The sequence below is a fragment of the Chelonoidis abingdonii genome, chromosome 10, assembly GCF_003597395.2.
Source record: "Chelonoidis abingdonii isolate Lonesome George chromosome 10, CheloAbing_2.0, whole genome shotgun sequence".
NCBI lineage: Eukaryota > Metazoa > Chordata > Testudines > Testudinidae > Chelonoidis > Chelonoidis abingdonii.
In genome coordinates, this window is record NC_133778.1 from 33,418,621 (window position 1) to 33,435,368 (window position 16,748).

The 16,748-nt window shown below is 41.1% G+C and overlaps 1 protein-coding gene across 5 annotated transcripts in view; it reads left to right on the forward strand.

Annotated features, from left to right (window-relative positions):
- The window catches only part of PDE1A (phosphodiesterase 1A), a 272,702-nt gene that overhangs the window by 196,323 nt on the left and 59,631 nt on the right, over positions 1-16,748 (forward strand). For all 5 annotated transcript variants that reach the window (XM_032783797.2, XM_032783800.2, XM_075070071.1 and 2 more), the window contains exons 3-6: positions 6,238-6,420; positions 7,930-7,996; positions 8,846-8,962; positions 10,250-10,390. In XM_032783797.2, the coding sequence (XP_032639688.1) occupies positions 6,238-6,420; positions 7,930-7,996; positions 8,846-8,962; positions 10,250-10,390 (508 nt within the window). The remainder of the gene's footprint in view (positions 1-6,237; positions 6,421-7,929; positions 7,997-8,845; positions 8,963-10,249; positions 10,391-16,748) is intronic.

Genomic DNA, 16,748 nt, shown 5'->3' on the forward strand with positions numbered 1-16,748 from the left:
GTATGTATGTTTGTTTGTTCATCTATATATCCAGCCAGCCAGGTATCTAGAATCTTATGTGGCTCTCTTTACTGTAGTACCTCAGTGCCTCACAATCATTAATGAATTTAACCAAAGGCCATTCATATTTCCATCACCAATGTGCAATCTACATAATTCCCTACTCTACAATACCTTATTTCCCCAAAAGTCTTAGGTGTCTCTCTAAAACCCTTAGGAAAAGACAGTTTGTAGTGCATGTACTGCTGTAATTACAGCTCTGTGAATAACCAATTTTTTTTTCAGTGAGTGAACTGAGGTGAAGGGGAGAGAGAAAGTTTAGGGCCAACTTAAAACAAAAAAAATTCAATGTTTTTCTGTCAACTGTAAAGCAAACAAAAAAATAGTTTCATCTCAAACAAAACACTTTGTTCAATGAAATAATATGGGCTAGCATGATAGGCAGTGGTATCAAATGCACCAGAAACCTAAATATTATCAAGATTTTGTTTGTTTTTATAGGCATTACAGCAAAGGAGAGTTTTTAAGGAGCAATTTGAAGGAAGATAATGAAGTAGCTTTACAGATGTTTACAGGGAGTTCCTCCCTAGCAAGAGGAGCAGCACAGGAAAAGGCACAAAGGTGCTTGTTTGAAAATTTAGCAAGTGGGCAAGGGAGACTGTTACCTGCACCAATCAGAGGCAGGAGTTAACATCTTGATAATAAATGAGAGATAGGGTGGGCATAGACTATGAAACGTGTTAACAGGGAAGATAAGTAGCTTATGTTTGATGTGATAGAGATGAGGGAGCCAATGAAAGGATTCAAGAGAGGGATGACATGGTCAAAGTGATGGGCTAGGGATATGATCTTTGCAGCAGCTTTCTGAATGGATATGAGTAGTTCAAGATTGTCAGGATCAAAGAAAAGTATGTTGCAATAATTGAGATGCAAGACAATGAGAGCCTGGAGTTTTAGCTGTGTGATTAGATATGAAAGGCCACATTTTAGACATGTTCTGCAGAAAAAAAATGTAAGATTTAGGCAAAGCATTGATGTGAGGATCAGTTGAGAGGTCTGAGTTGAAGAGGATGCCTAGATTACAGGCCTGTGGTGGTGTTCACAGTGGTTGAGAAAGGAGTTAGGGAAGAGCTTGGGAGGAAAGGTTAAGAGCTCTGTTTTAGCCATGTTGAGTTGACAGCTAGATCCATGAGAAGATGTCAAAAAGTTTGGTTTAGAGAACAGGAGTACTTGTGGCATCTTAGAGACTAACAAATTTACTTGAGCATGAGCTTTCATGGGCTACAGCCCACTTCTTCGGATGCATAAAATGGAACATATAGTGAGGAGATATATATATACATACAGAGAGCAACTTTCATAGAATCGTAGAATATCAGGGTTGGAAGAGACGTCAGGAGGTCATCTAGTCCAACCCCCTGCTCAAAGCAGGACCAATCCCCAGCTAAATCATCCCAGCCAGGGCTTTGTCAAGCCTGACCTTAAAAACCTCTAAGGAAGGAGATTCCACTAGCTCCCTAGGTAACCCATTCCAGTGCTTCACCACCCTCCTAGTGAAAAAGTTTTTTCTAATATCCAACCTAAACCTTCCTACTGCAACTTGAGACCATTACTCCTTGTTCTGTCATCTGCCACCACTGAGAACAGTCTAGATCCATCCTCTGTGGAACCCCCTTTCAGATAATTGAAAGCAGCTAACAAACCCCCCCCCCACCAATTCTTCTCTTCCACAGACTAAATAATCCCGGTTCCCCAGCTTCTCCTCACAAATCTCATGTGCTCCAGCCCCCTAATCATTTTTGTTGCCCTCCTTTTTGGCTAGGAATAGGCCTTTGGAGATTTTGACAAGAGCAGTTTCAGTTGAGTGCAGTGGGTGAAAGCATGATTGGAGAGGGGTTTAGGATAGAATTGGAGGAGAGGAACTCCAGACAGTAATGGTAGATATTGAAGGTAAAATGTTCATTCAGCTGGGTTCTTTAAAGAAACTAATAATGCATTAGGAAAACTTACCAAGTCCTCTTAACTATCCCAGGAAGGGAGCTGTACCAACTTATAATAGCTGAGGATCTGGCCCACTGTACAATGTCTGTATTGCAGCAGTTGGTTTCCTAGTTTGTTAAGCAGGAATGAGAGCCATTTAGGATATGTTTACTCTACACACCATTGATGGCAGAGTGTAAGGTCTGTGTATCTACATGCTACAGTGAAAAGCAGGCTGCATTCACACTTGGGCGTGTAGCTACATGTGTCAGTGAAAGGCTCTGGCAGAGGGCTGGCAGCCTGGAAGGGCTTCAGCATCTCCCTGCCAGAGCCTTTCTCTGCTGCAGGGAAAGGCTCCAGCAATCGGGAACTGGCAGAGCCTTTTCCCTCTGTCTCACCCATTCCAGAGCCTTTCCCCGCTGGGGTGAGTCTTTTCCTGCAGAGAGGAAAGGCACCAGCACCAGGAGCAGCATGACACCAAACTGCTAAAAAATAGCAGTGTAGACTGGGAGGCACAGCTTAGGGTGAGTAGAGTGTGAATGGTATTTACTCACCTCTATACCCACAACCTTCAGATGTGTTCTTACTCTACTTGCCTAAGCCGTGCCTCATCGCTTATGCTGCTATTTATACCCGTGCTGAGGTCGGGTATGTACTTTACATGCCCCCAAAACAAGCATGCAGTATGGATGTACCATCAAACTGTCTCTTACATGTAAATTGCCACCCGGGTATCTCTCATGAGAAATAAGGAGTCGCATGAGAATTGCTGGAATGTGCCTTGAAAGAAGGAGGGGGAAACTAAACAGTAAAAAGAAACAACTTGGTTAAAAAGGCAATTTTCTCCCGTTCCCCTGTTCTTGTGCTGTGTTCATATAGAAACTTCTGTTAACACCCATCACAGGCAGACTAGGCCCTATCTTAGTGAGAGAATAGTAAAAATGGCCAGAGAAAATTAAATTTACAACCAGTTTCTAGTTTTTAATCACCTTTCAAATGAAAAATAGCAAGCTCCTCCATCCCCCACACAATGTCAGAGAAAATGGGTTTGTATGTGGTAGCTATGAAGAATTTGGAAAGTATTCAATTGTCCAGCCTGGAGGAACCTTTTTAATGCTGCTTCACCATTTTTTGGGCTGGAATCCATTGTGGAAAAGGACTGGAACAGTTAATAGGAATGAAACCAAGAGGACTCAAGCCAAGAGGGTTCTAGAGAAATTACTTTCTAACTCTGTAGAGTTTAATAGAGAATATAGGATTTGGGGGCTATCCAATAGAATTGTATAGCAGGTACAAAATTAAGTTTTAAATTCAATAGCTTTTGATGGTCCAAAAATCTATAGAAAAGTTATTTTCTATGAAATTCTATAGGACTTTTGGGTAAAGGATGGGGACTCCAAACCCTGAACACTCTCAGTACATGGCTCTGGCCATTGCTTTCAAGTTAAGTGCTCCCACCCACCATACTCCTGGTCTGTCCTCAAACTCTTCTGCTCTAGCCTATACACAAAACTCTTAATTTTTGGTTTTTACCAAATTTCCCAGAAAAATTTCCAGGTTTTGAAAAAGCAGTCAGGTTTTACCCACTTTTTTAACCCAAATTTTGAAAACGCTTGCACTCTCCAGACTTGGTCCCCCCTCAGGTAATTTCCATTGGCAGCTGCTGCTGCATAGTGGTGGAGCAGGATGGGCAAGGAGTTGGGGTCTGGCAGCAGAGACCGCCTGACTACTGCAGTGACAAGCCTGTAAAGAACGGAAGGCCCACATTACCCCAACTCCACCATCACCTTCCGTACATACCAGGTAACCCTCACCGTTCTGGCTGCTGGCTCTTTATTTTGGTTTTTACTGACTTTCCGTCCGCCCCCATCTTTTCATTTTTTTCATAAGTACAGATACTTCCCAAGAAACTTTAAACAAAATACAAACCAAAAACAAAGGACCAGCTGCGCCATACATGGGTGTCTGCCTGTTCTACAGCAGCCTAATTCCCATGCAGTTTAAGATCCACATTGTGTTATACTGAAGTGCCTTCTGCAACTGTTACGTTGCAGGTGAATTTCATCCCATTTGAGAAATAATTTGACACTTATAAAATGATTGAGGGATTATAAGATTTTTTTCCTGGTTATGTAAAACATATATCAAATGCCAAATAGTCAGGATTATAAACATTGCAATTGCCCCAAAGATGTTTTGTAATAAAAGTGAACTATTGGGGATTTATATGGATTACACTGTAGTTTAAGTTTGAGGAACAAGATCGATTTGTGCCTTCAACCCAGGACGAGGGGGAGGGGCACACCTCCTCCAGAGATGCCCCGTTTATAAAGGCTCCCTGGGCTTTCATCCAATTTGTGCATGCCTAAGGCCAGCCCTGTGTGGGAGGTAGGTAAGTATTATCATCACTATTTTACAGATATGGAAATGGAGGCACAGAAAGTTCGGGCCTAAATATTCATATGTGTGTGTATATAGCAAAATCCATATTGAGGCATCTGCTACTTTCAGAGATGCTGAGCTGGATTTAGGTGCCTAGGGGGCTTGTCTTCACCACGGGGGCAAGTTGACCTAAATTACAGTACTCCAGTTTTGTAAATAACGTAGCTGGAGTCGACAGAACTTAGGTCAACTTACCACAGTGTCTTCACTGCGCTACGTCAACAGGAGATGCTCTGCAGTCAACTTCCCTTACTTTTCTCGGGGAGCTGGAGTACCGGAATCGACTGCAGAATGCTCTGCCATTGTTTTAGCAGGTCTTCACTAGACCTGCTAAATCGATCCCTGCTGCATCGATCACCCCATAGTGAAGACCAGCCCTAACTGGCGGCAGTGTGAAGCTGGGATTAATCCCTGGTTCTTAATCACTGGCTTCCCCTGAAGACACGAGCAAGGGAAACTCTTTCTGGTTCCAACACAACTCTGCTATCCTATATCCGAACCTCCTTTCCTCTATCTTTTTTTTAAAGAATATGGGATTAGCTTTTCTAACCTTTTTTATTAACTGAGAACCTCGAGTGCCCAAGTTATTGTTATCCTTTGTGGTACAACATCGTTTCCACCATTACTGTTTTTTTCCTTTATAATAGGCTGTCCAGACCTGTGCACAGCAAGTATTCCAAATTTAGCCTCATCAGTCATTTATATAATTCTGGAGTAATTTGTTAGTGATACATAATGGATATGCAATTTTTGTGCTGTTACCAACAGATCCCACACTCAGAGCTGTAGTAGTTTGAAATTGTTCAGATGTTCTGAGGGAAATTGTTGACTTTCTAGAGGCATAGTATTGTGTCTAGGTCTTTTAGACAGTTATCACTCCAGTACAGAAGGCAAAACTTTTTTTTTTTGACATGGACCCAGAAACAATGAAACACAGTCATCATAATATAGTCAAATGTGGACACTCCATTTTATGCCAGACTTGCAGTAATCTTTCCTCTTTCATGCTTGAGGTTGGAGAGATGAAATGAGGAGAGGCACAAGCTGTTCTAGACATAGAGGCAAATGCCCACCTTGCCAGGTTTTGATGGTTCAAAAAATCTACAGAAAAATTTCCTTTTGCTATGAAATTCTGTTGAACTTTTCTGTAAATGGTGGGGACTGCAAATTCTGCACACACTCCCAGCAGATGGCTATGGCCATTGCATTCAAGTTACTGTTCACCCAGCCACTGTATCTGGCCTGCCTTCAAACTTCCTTCTTTACTGACCTATACATACCAATGCCTAAGCAGCCGACTGGTCATAGGGACCTCAGTCAGACCCTACCTAACCCACCAACCACACTGGAACCTGCTGCACTTGCAAGAATTGTAACTTAAACACCAAAAAACAGATGTGGTGGGTTGGACAGCGTGTGATCTTCCCACACCCTACAGCGTAGGAAGCGAAGGGGGTGGGAGGTGAGGGAAAGAAGTGAGATTAGAAGCTGTTCCCACATGAGGATGGCAAAGATGGGTGGAAGGAAGGAAGGAATAGGAGGCATGTAGAATGCTGTCACAACTGCTCCCTGTTGAGCTCCCTTGCCCTTCTCCCTCGCTCCCTCCCATCCTCCCCCACCCCAAAGGGTGTTTCCAGTGCTCCAAGCCCTATCAAAGCCTTTCCCCAGTGAGCATGATAAATGTTTTGTAATGAACCAGAGACAATGCTACAAACTAGTCTAATTGCCATTAAAACTGCACGTTATCACCTGGTCACTTATTCCCTCCTCGTTGCTTCAGTTTAATGGATTCTCAGTTATTCATATCTTTTGTAGGAGACTTTTGGATACTGAAGATGAACTTTCTGACATCCAATCTGATTCAGTCCCACTGGAAGTACGGGACTGGCTGGCTTCTACCTTCACGAGGAAAATGGGGATGACGAAAAGGAGACCCGAAGAAAAGCCAAAATTTCGAAGCATCGTACATGCTGTACAGGCTGGGATATTTGTAGAAAGGTGATTGTGGATTTTAGTGTGATAGCAGATAACATGCTTAACCACAATGGTGCTATCTGAGCCATATGCTAGGCAACAAATGGGACCAGGATGCGTACCAAAATTGGAGATGACCTTGAACCAAATATCTGGGAAAGTTCAGATCTACATCTGAATGCCATCTTCGCCCCATCTTTCTAATGGTCTGTCCTGAGTTCTAAGTGAAACCCCTAGATACCAATTCTCTTGAACTCTGGGAAGTTCTGGACCCAAACTCCATGGCATAGACCTATCTACACCAAAATGTGCCAAAGACTCAACATTTACTTTTTTATTTATGGTTTTGTATTGTTTTTTTTTTCAAATACAGCAAATATACCAAAATATCAGATTGATCAGAATACAAGTAAATAAAGATCCTTAGGAAAAAAGGGAAGGGAGGGGACGGGAAGTGACATAACTGTCTTCAGGGTCTACATTAATCATAGACCTCTAAAAGTCAGTCCAAATTGCTTTGAATTTTTCCTGCTTTCCCTTTCTGAGAAACGCCAGTTGTTCATTCACTGTGACGTCAGCCATATCCCTGAGCCAGGCATCAATATTTGGTGGGGATCAACTTTTCCATTTTTGCAGGATTCATTTTTTTGCAGCCAAAGCTGCACTCTGGAACCACGCTGCCTTGTTACCAGGTAATTTCCAGGTATCAGGAATATATCCAAGAGTGAAACTTCAGTGAAACTCCAACTTAGCATCCAATATGAAATTGGTCCTTTGACACCCCCACTTATCAGAAATTCTTGATACAGGAGGACTGCCAAAATATAGGAGCTAAAGTAGCACAAAGAGAGTTACATTTCCAACAGCATTTATGAGGACCATTACCTATGTGCAGACCAGAATATTTGTGAACATGTCTTTTTGTGAAAAAACCATAGTCTTTTTTTACATTAGATAAATTGTATTCCAATGGGTCAGAGATAGTTGTGTATCCAAATCTCTATTCCAAACAACTCAAATGATCTGTCTTTGGCAACTCCACATTTACTTAAGTAATAACACAATTAACTTAGTTATATTTGATACTCATGGTTTCATACTAAAATTAATTGAACAGCACTGTCTTACACCAGCTGAGGATCTGTGCCTGAATATTTTAATACCTGAAGCCCATATGTAGGCCATCCTTTTTTTAGAAGACAAAGCAGGTGAATCCGTGATAATGGTACTGATGACCATACTAAACTAAAATAGCATATTTTCTTTATTCACATTAAGTGATATGAATAGCTGCAACAATTACTTAGAGGAACAAGTAATATTCTTAGCAATGTAATATTAGACCAGAAAGTCACACTTTGTAGTACACAGGATCCTTCTTCAAAGCCCGTGAAGTTCATAGAAGGACTCCCACTGAGTTGAATGGGTTTTGGATTAGGCCCTTAATTCAGGAATTATAAAAGAGAAACTGAAAAAAGAAATGTTTTAAAGTGCATAAGTACCAGCTAATAAATAATGTGTGTGTTCTTTTAGGATGTACCGACGGACCTCTAACATGGTTGGTTTGGCATACCCAGCAGAAGTGATAGTAACATTTAAGGTGAAATCAGTTAAATCATTGTGTAATTTCAATATATTTGTATGTGTGCTAATTATTTTTTTAGGATGAAATTAGGGTGCTTTTTCTGAAAATATTATGGCCATATATGGTACTGTAGAAATGAATATGCATAAGAGATAAAAGCCATATTGAAAAATTCATAAATAGCATATGATGATATTTATTATATCTCAATTTCATTTTGATTTCATTTAGATATCATTAGAGCAAGAGGACAAATTTGAGTAGAAAATTGCTTTATAAAATGTACTTGTCACAATTTTATCAGCTCCGAATTATAATAGAAATCCAGGGTCTCAGAGAGCAGCGTGTCTTTTTTTTGGGGGGGGGGGATTTGGGGGAAGAGTAATCAAGTTGTATATAGCTACAACAAACAATCGACAATGGTATTTCTTAAGCAAGAAGGTAGTGTGTAACCTGTTTCCCTAAAATACAAATGTTATAGTGTTTACCTGATTTTTTTAAAGTATTTATGGCATAGTCTATGCAAAAGAGCACACAAGTAGTTCCACTGAACTCTGGGTGGAACAATTTATGTGTGTAAAGTTGTTCGTGTGTTTGAAAGATCAGGGCCTTAGACTGTGAGCATACAAAACAGCTAGCAGTTTTTCCTACAATTATATAACTCAGGTTACAAGGGTTTTTTTCTAATAATTTTCCTAACTAGGTTTGTTGTTAGTATTAGAATAACCCTTAGTATGAGTAACATGAAGTAAAAGGAACCTGTGACTTTGGGGAAACAGATATTGTTTTAAACTTTTCCATTTATTAGATGGGACCTATTTAAACATATGAAAGTGTTGTTGTTGTTTTTTTTTAAATCTGCAGGATGTTGATAAATGGTCATTTGATGTGTTTGCCCTAAATGAAGCAAGTGGAGAGCACAGTCTGAAATTCATGATGTATGAGCTGTTCACCAGATATGACCTTATGAGCCGTTTCAAGGTCAGAAGCATCACACAAAATTCAAATAGAAAAATAAGACATACATATTTAAAATATTAAAAGATCGGGTTACGTTTAAAATGATATTTTATTGAACAAATGAAGTACAGAACTGCAAAGTTTAAAAGACATCACATACAGGACAGTTCCACCTAATGTTGTCTACAGTTGTTCTGCTGCTCTTGAGATCCTGACAAAGATTGAAAGCTAAGCAGGTCTTCAGCTTTTGGATGGGAGGTCCCCAGTGCACAGCAGAGTGATGCAAAAAGTGCACAGGTAGCTTGCTTCCTTATGAGTTTGTACTGAGCCCATCTCCCAGACTTGGGAAGGAGACACGGTGCTGGTAGACATGCAGACTTTGGTCCTGAGCATTTGAGATAGCTTAGATCACAATCTGTGGACCTAAATGCTCACTGGGGTTTCAGCTGAGTGCTATACACTTCCTCTTCCTGTTCTAGATTGTTTTAATGGCATAGTGTTAAACAGCTGCCACATGCCACCCTAAAGGAGGCTACATAACAGTGCTGTCTGAGGGATATTGTATGACTTAACTATTTCATATTTGTAAAGCACTTTGAGATGCTCACCCAAAGAGTGCTATCAAAGTGCACAATACTTTTTTATTTATCATTATTATGATATTGAACTAAAGTTTCACTGTCATTGCGGAAACCCAGTTTTCAGTTTATCACACAAAATTGCTAGGAGTCTTGTCTTAGGAAAAAACTTATTATTTAACTGTCTAAAAAAATATAGAGCTAGATTGTGCCTGTACTTCACAGCTCTTCCTTGTGCACTGTGTGTGGCCCACATTGAGGGAACGTGGGGCTATTGAAGTCAGGAAACACCATTTGTAACCCTGACGTCCTGGTTAGGTGACTGGGGCCAGGATATAAAGATCAGTCTTCTACTAGTAATCCTATGTGTCATTTGTTTGTTACATGAATGCCTCATGAGTTCCTAGATGTACACGGGAAATGCTCCCCTACTGCACCTTTCTGGGTACAGTCCATTCCCCCTTATATGCTGGTGCCACATTGCACGTAGTGTAAGCAGGGGAATGTGTCCCCTAAGGGGAACAGGAGCAGAGCAGTCTGTGAATTCCTCCAGTGCAGATCAGGTTCTAGTCCTGTACGTTTTAGTAATTTGCCCCGTCACCTGGATATTTGTGAACTGGTGTATCAGAGTTGCACTGTGTGTTAATTTATGTTTTAGTTATTATACCATTGACTTTGTGGCCATTGCAAAAGAAACATAGCTTATTATTCTAATGTTTGCTTCTCACAGATCCCTGTGCCCAGTCTTATTTCATTTGCAGAAGCTTTGGAGGTTGGTTACAGCAAGTACAGAAATCCGTACCACAATCTGATCCATGCGGCTGATGTTACTCAAACCGTGCATTACATAATGCTTCATACTGGTATCATGGTAAGAAGTACTACAGAACTCAGCCACTTTAGTTTCTCAAACTCACCATTATATAGGTATCTACATGGGTATCTATATGCAGGCTTACTGGTGCTACAGATGTCAATTTTAAAGGGGGCTTTATCTAGAGATGGGCCCAAACTCGGGAACTGGCTCTGAACCTCCATGTCTTTATAGAGGTTGCATGAAAATCACAGCTATAATCACAACCAAAATCAGGGACTCTAAATCTACATGAGAGCTTTCTCAAATTTCTGATACTTGGATTTGGTGTGTGATCCATTCTGCAGACAGATTTGAGCTGCATACTGTGATACAAATCTCAATCAGGATCTGGGGTTCTGGGTGTGGGGCCGTTTCTAGCCATGGGGCATTCTCTCCCCAGGAAACAATAGTGTAGTTTAGCAGTACACATTGAATATGTGGATGAGGCAGCCTGTTCATTTTCCTTTCTTTTTAGAACTCAGCGAAGGAAAATGGGTTATAATATGTGGCTGATTCTCCCTACATAAGCAAAAATTCTTTAGAGAGGGTCTTCTCTTAATTTTCCCTGGAGCATCCCTGGAAGTGATTAGTGTGTCTTAGTAACCTAAAGGAACATTCATCCACAAGGATGGGCAAGTGTTGTTTCCATTACCAGCCCTTACCCTGGAGGTTTTGCAGCTTTAATCTCTGCTGAGGGCTCTGCAGGTAAGGGACTGCACTGAACCAGTGCATCCCTTGCTACCTGCACAAAATTCTCTATTACTCACACACTCTAGGGTCACCCACCTTTACCAAGTGTAGCGGGGTGGTCACCTGCTCCTGCCTTAAAAGGCTTTAAACAGTCCAGGGAGAGGGCTTTGGCAGGGAAGGAAAAGCAGGGCTGATGGGGGAAAGCAGCCTCAGCTTGGGGCCATGGCCCAGTCAGGCCGAGGTTGGCTTAATGAGGGCCCAACTGGCTCTTATAAGGGGGCTGTGGCTAGAAGCCACAGAGAGACTATCTCTAGCTTTGAGGGGGAGGGATCTGGCTTCAGGGAGCTGAGAGAAGGTACCTGGAGTGGAGCAGAGCTGGGGGAAGGCCAAGGGAGCTGGGGAGCTCCAACCTGAAAACCCCCCAGGCTGCGGCTGAGTGTAAGGATTGCAGGGGGCAACCCACGAGTAGGTAGAGGCAGCAGGTCCAAAACTCCCTTGCCTGTGGTGAATGGCTTTTACACCGTAGTCTGCCCCAGTGAGTGGGGGCTAGATGGTGACTGGCAGTAGTCCATGACTGAGGCGAGGTGGGGATAGAGGGTTGGGGGTTGCCCTGGGTGGGGAGACCCTGACACTGTGGGGGTACTGCCAGGGGGCAGCACCCCAGCCTGAAAGGGGCACCAGGGTACAGGAGGGACATGGGCCCAGCGGCAAGCGAGACACTGGCCTGCAGAGGGTTCTCTGGAGGCTGGAAGATCTAATTCCCAGATGACCAGCAGGAGGTGCCACAGAGGTGAGTCCTACCCTGTTACACCAAGTTCCTAGGGTTCAAGGCATAACCCTCTTAAATTAGGCACCCACCCTTACCCTGTTCCTAGGGCTCAGGCATAACCTTGTCAATTTAAGTACCCATCCTTGTCCAATTCCTAGGCTCAGGGGATAATTTTGTGCAGGTTTGCTGGACCTTTTACCAATGAAAGAGTTTACACAGTAATATCCTTATCCTCTATCTATTAACAATTACCAAAAATAGCCCACACTACACATACAGTGCTCACCATTCCCAGTCCCAGTAAAACAGATGAACTTTTTTGATGGCCAGTCAGGATCAGGTCCAACTGGGGGACTCCAGTTTCTGCGCAGTGTCATTGGCAGAGTGCTGAGGTCTGGCGGCTTTGATAGGGTTGTGTCCTGGAGCTGGTTTCCAAAGAACTTCCTTTTGGTCCCCAGTTTATACAGTGAAACTTGAGAACTGCTTAACTGTACCTTAACTAATTATACTAAAATTTTACTAACCAATCCTAACATATTGTAACAAAATTCTCTAACCAACCCTACTCCACCATCTTAATTGATTTGCACCTAGCAAAATTAACTATGTAACAGACAGAAACAATCAAAGAATGAGACAGAGGTCATACACTCAAACAATAGAGAAGTGGGGACCATAAAGACAAAACAATAAAGAAATGGGGATTTCACAACCACAATTTTTGATAATTGGTTTCTTGCCAGGCAGGATGCTGTCAAACTAAGTTTTCCTTAACCAGCTTAAGATCCATTTCTTTATCTGGTGATGGTGGGTACTGTTAGGATGGCTCTCCTTAACAGCCCGATATTACAATGTTTTAATGTGATTTAGATGGAATGTGCGGCTGTAACTTCCTGCTTCTCAGCTAATGGCTGCTGCTCTCCTAATACAGCTGCAGACAAAGGCCTTAGGCTTTAGGCCTTACAATATGGCTACAGGAAAAGGCCTTATCTTTACACCCTTGAACATTCTGAGCTCATTGCTCCTCATAGAGCCTGTGGCAGCCAACAGATTGCTTTGCACTTCTACAATGTCCCAATGCTTCCGTTTGTTGTCTTGCCTTTGGCCTTGCCATTGCACTCATCCTAATGTGCAATGTTTATACTATTGCCCTTCAGTAAGGAGTCTCCACACTACAAATTTGGTTAGTTAGACACTTGTTAGTCCTGACTCAGAATTCATGTTTCATCTCTGTCAATTACCTTTCGGGACGCTGTTTAGTCCAGAGTGTGAACGTTGTGTTTTAAAAGACAGAGAATGAGAATGGAAGTGGTAACAATATATTGTATGACTTCTGTTTGTAAGACAGCAGAGTACAAAGCACTTGTGAAAATGGCAAGTTTACAGTTGGCTCTATGGGTTTTCAAGTTATGCCCTGATATACATCTTGTAAATCACTGGGGTTACATGTAATATAGGTGCCTGATACTTCCTCATTGACTGACAATGGGAAAAGATCAAGCCCAATGACAATGTAGAATTTGGTCTTAGTATTCTAGGAAATTTTGATTTCCTTTCTAGAAAAGTGTCTAAAGTATCAGACATTTAATTCTAATACTGTAAATGTTAACGATAATGCTTCTTACAAAGCAAGGGTCAAAATCTGCAGTCTTTTCTTAGACACAGTTCCCACTGGTGTCATTGAGACCAATGACTTCAAGTCTCACCCTGAGTGATTAGTTACTGCATGCCTGTAAGGAGCCTAGCAGACTATTACCACTATTTAAATGTGAAGACTAGAAGAAGAAAGCCCTAATACTGAAATTTGACTTCAGCCTACAGAGTTCAATGACACCCAGAGTGTATCTCTGAACACTGGATGGAGGAATACATTGCACGTCAGAATCCTTGCTATTGAGTATTTGCATATCAGTACCCAGAATGCACTCAGGTGTATTGAGTTCTGTCCCACACTCCTAGACTTTATAGCTATTTCTTGTCCTGTGTAACACCATAATAATTTGCCTTTACAAATGGTTCTTAATCAATTAAGGCCTGTTTTAGATGGTCACAGTTGAAAATATTTATTGAAATGGTTCCTGGATAAGTTTTGTCACTGTTAACGGGACAGCAGAAAGCCAACAGCATTTTCAAAGTGATGCAGCCTACCAGGCAAAATAATATTTTCGGAGTGTCAGTGCTTGAAAAAGGCCCTATTGATGCCATTGCCCTGCAACGTATTAATGTCACATAATAAAGGCTGAGTTAGGAGATGGTCCCATGGTTAGAACTGTAGCCTGGGGCTCAGCAGACCCAGTTTCAATTCCTGGCTCCACTATACACTTCCTGTCAGCCCTTGCACCAGTCACTTTGTCATTCTGTGGCTCAGTTCCCCCTCTGTAAAATGGAGATAATAGTACTTCCCTTCCTCACAGGGGTGTCTGGAGGATAAATAAATTTAAATGAATGTGAGCCATATCAGTACCTCACATAGCTAGATCATACCACCCTCACTTGGGGGAGCTTGACAGTACAGTGCACAAATGTTGTTATGTTTGTCTTTTCTCCTGCTTCTGTCACTTGCAGCCTTATTTACCTGGTGAGAGTGACACACAGTACTGCTCACAAGCTAATTGTTTTCACGGCAGGCATCCCTTCTAATGCCTTTATCTGCACTGTCACTCTCCTCTCTGACATGTGCCTGGGATATTTCACCCACCTTTGATGTTGTTCTAGAACGGGTGCCCCCAGGAGTGGATTTATCAGTTCAGGCATGTCATTTGTAGTCTTTCTGTGTTTTCTCTGTAGCTTGTGGAACCGAGACAGGGAACTGCCAAGTATTGATCCTGTTTTTTCCCTCTGCACTTCTCTGGGCCATGGATTAAAGTAATGATAATGTAAAGCTGGGTTTTAGAAACCCCACAACCTCTAATCCTTTTTATAGAAGGCATACATCTTAGTATCCTTAGTTTTACAGTTCTCCAGAGAATTGCTGTGTTTCCAGTTTGCCAAAAACCCTAAATAGTCAGAATTCTCTTTTCCCAACTGTAGTATTTAATAAATGAAAAACAAACAGACAAACAACAAAAATACATTATTGGACCACTGAGTTATGAAAGTCAAGAAATAAAAAATTTTCAGGGTTATGAAAGTCAAAAAATAAAAAAATCGTACAAACATTAATTTTTCCAGAGTAAACCCACAGTGGACTCTGTTATCCAAAACTTTCAGCTAATCAGAGAAGCTGCCTTTTCTGCTGCTGTCTTAGTCCAATCCTTGGACTCATACTGAAGATCTTGGTCTAGGATAATTCTAGTATCTGAAATCTGAGTCAAATAACAGATAAAATCTTTCCCTGGCCCTAATGTGTCTCAAATAGCTGAATACCCATCTGAAGAAATCAGCGCTAACAAGGACCAGATGTCTCATCCAGCCAGGATGGACATCTTGACATACAAAGTCAAGAATCATTGGAGATGGAGAATTAGCCTCCAGACTTGCATTAAACCCCTGAACTGAAGGGTAGGGTCAATGTTATCCGATGTTTTCAATGATTAATCTCCAGATGAGACAAGTGGGACAGATAATATGGGTCTACAGTTAGGAACCAATGAATCTGATCCCCGAGATACACATTCTTGTGGAATGTAGAAAATTGTATAGGGATTCTAAAGTCATTGTTTGTTTGTTTTTCTTTTTTATCTTGTGAACAATGCTCAAAGTAAGGGGAAAATGTGTTGTGATACTCCTACTTTCTTACATTTCCCACCATACCTTGTTTTTTATTTTTTTTTCCAACTCTGAGCAATGAAAAGTGGAGATAAGACATAACTGTCTTTCCTGTCTCATTCCCTGTCTTATATAAACGCAGATGTTTGTAAGATTTTTGCTTTGTATTTCAATCTGCTAAAGGGACCACGTGTGTTTTATCTGAATACTTAACTGAATATTGTCTGCCCTACTGTAGCTACAACATTTGCCAGTATGCAGCTTCACATAAAATGTGTCTGCTGTTCATAGACACCTTTGCAAGAAATTCTCTACTAATTATAGAAGGATTTTCCGGCAAGTATTGTGGTTGCTAAAAAAATTATTTTAGGAAGAGATGTTTAAAGATTTGCTGTTTTAGCTTTAGTTACTAATAATGTGTGAGTTTGTATTTCAGTTGTTCTGTTGAAAACATTGTGGAAGTCAGTCCCAGCTCAGGGCCTAGTTTTTATAATACAAAATACTATGGAGGTTGTTGTTTCCTTTTTTAGAACTTCTTACAGTACTTTCTCTCATTCCTTAACTGTAGTCTTCATAAATCTATATAGCTGCACCAACTAGTCAGTAGTCTCAGCATTCGGACAATCTTATCTTTTCTCAGCATGTCCCACTACGTTATTCTAAAATACTAGTGAATCTTTACTGGCTGTTTTCATCCTCATGAAACAATCTGTGGTACTCATATCCAGGCAGCTTATGAAACAGCACTTGTACCTTGTATGATATGAATCTGGTGCCATAATAATAATAGAACTCGTATCATGTGTCTTTAGAGATGCAGCAGCACGGAATAGTATCAGATAGCAAGTAAAAAAAAATATATAAAATTGTGTCACAAGTATACCAAGCAGACCTCAGTTTAATACAAAACTACTGTTCTAAAATGACAGTATTTTAACTATAAGAAGAAAAAAATAACCCAGTTTCCATCTTGCAGGATTGGTAAAGTCTATGTTTAAGGTTGATGATGTACTTGGAAAAACACTGTGCATTGTTCATCTGAGGGTCAGATCTTACACTAAGTGGGAAATTACAATTGTAACTTAATACTAAGTTTTACGTGTAATTAATTTTTGCAAGAGACAAACATTGGCTGGCTGACAAAAGACCTCATGTTCAAAACCTCTGCCAAATGTATCACACAAGCTTTTATCAAATAATAACTAT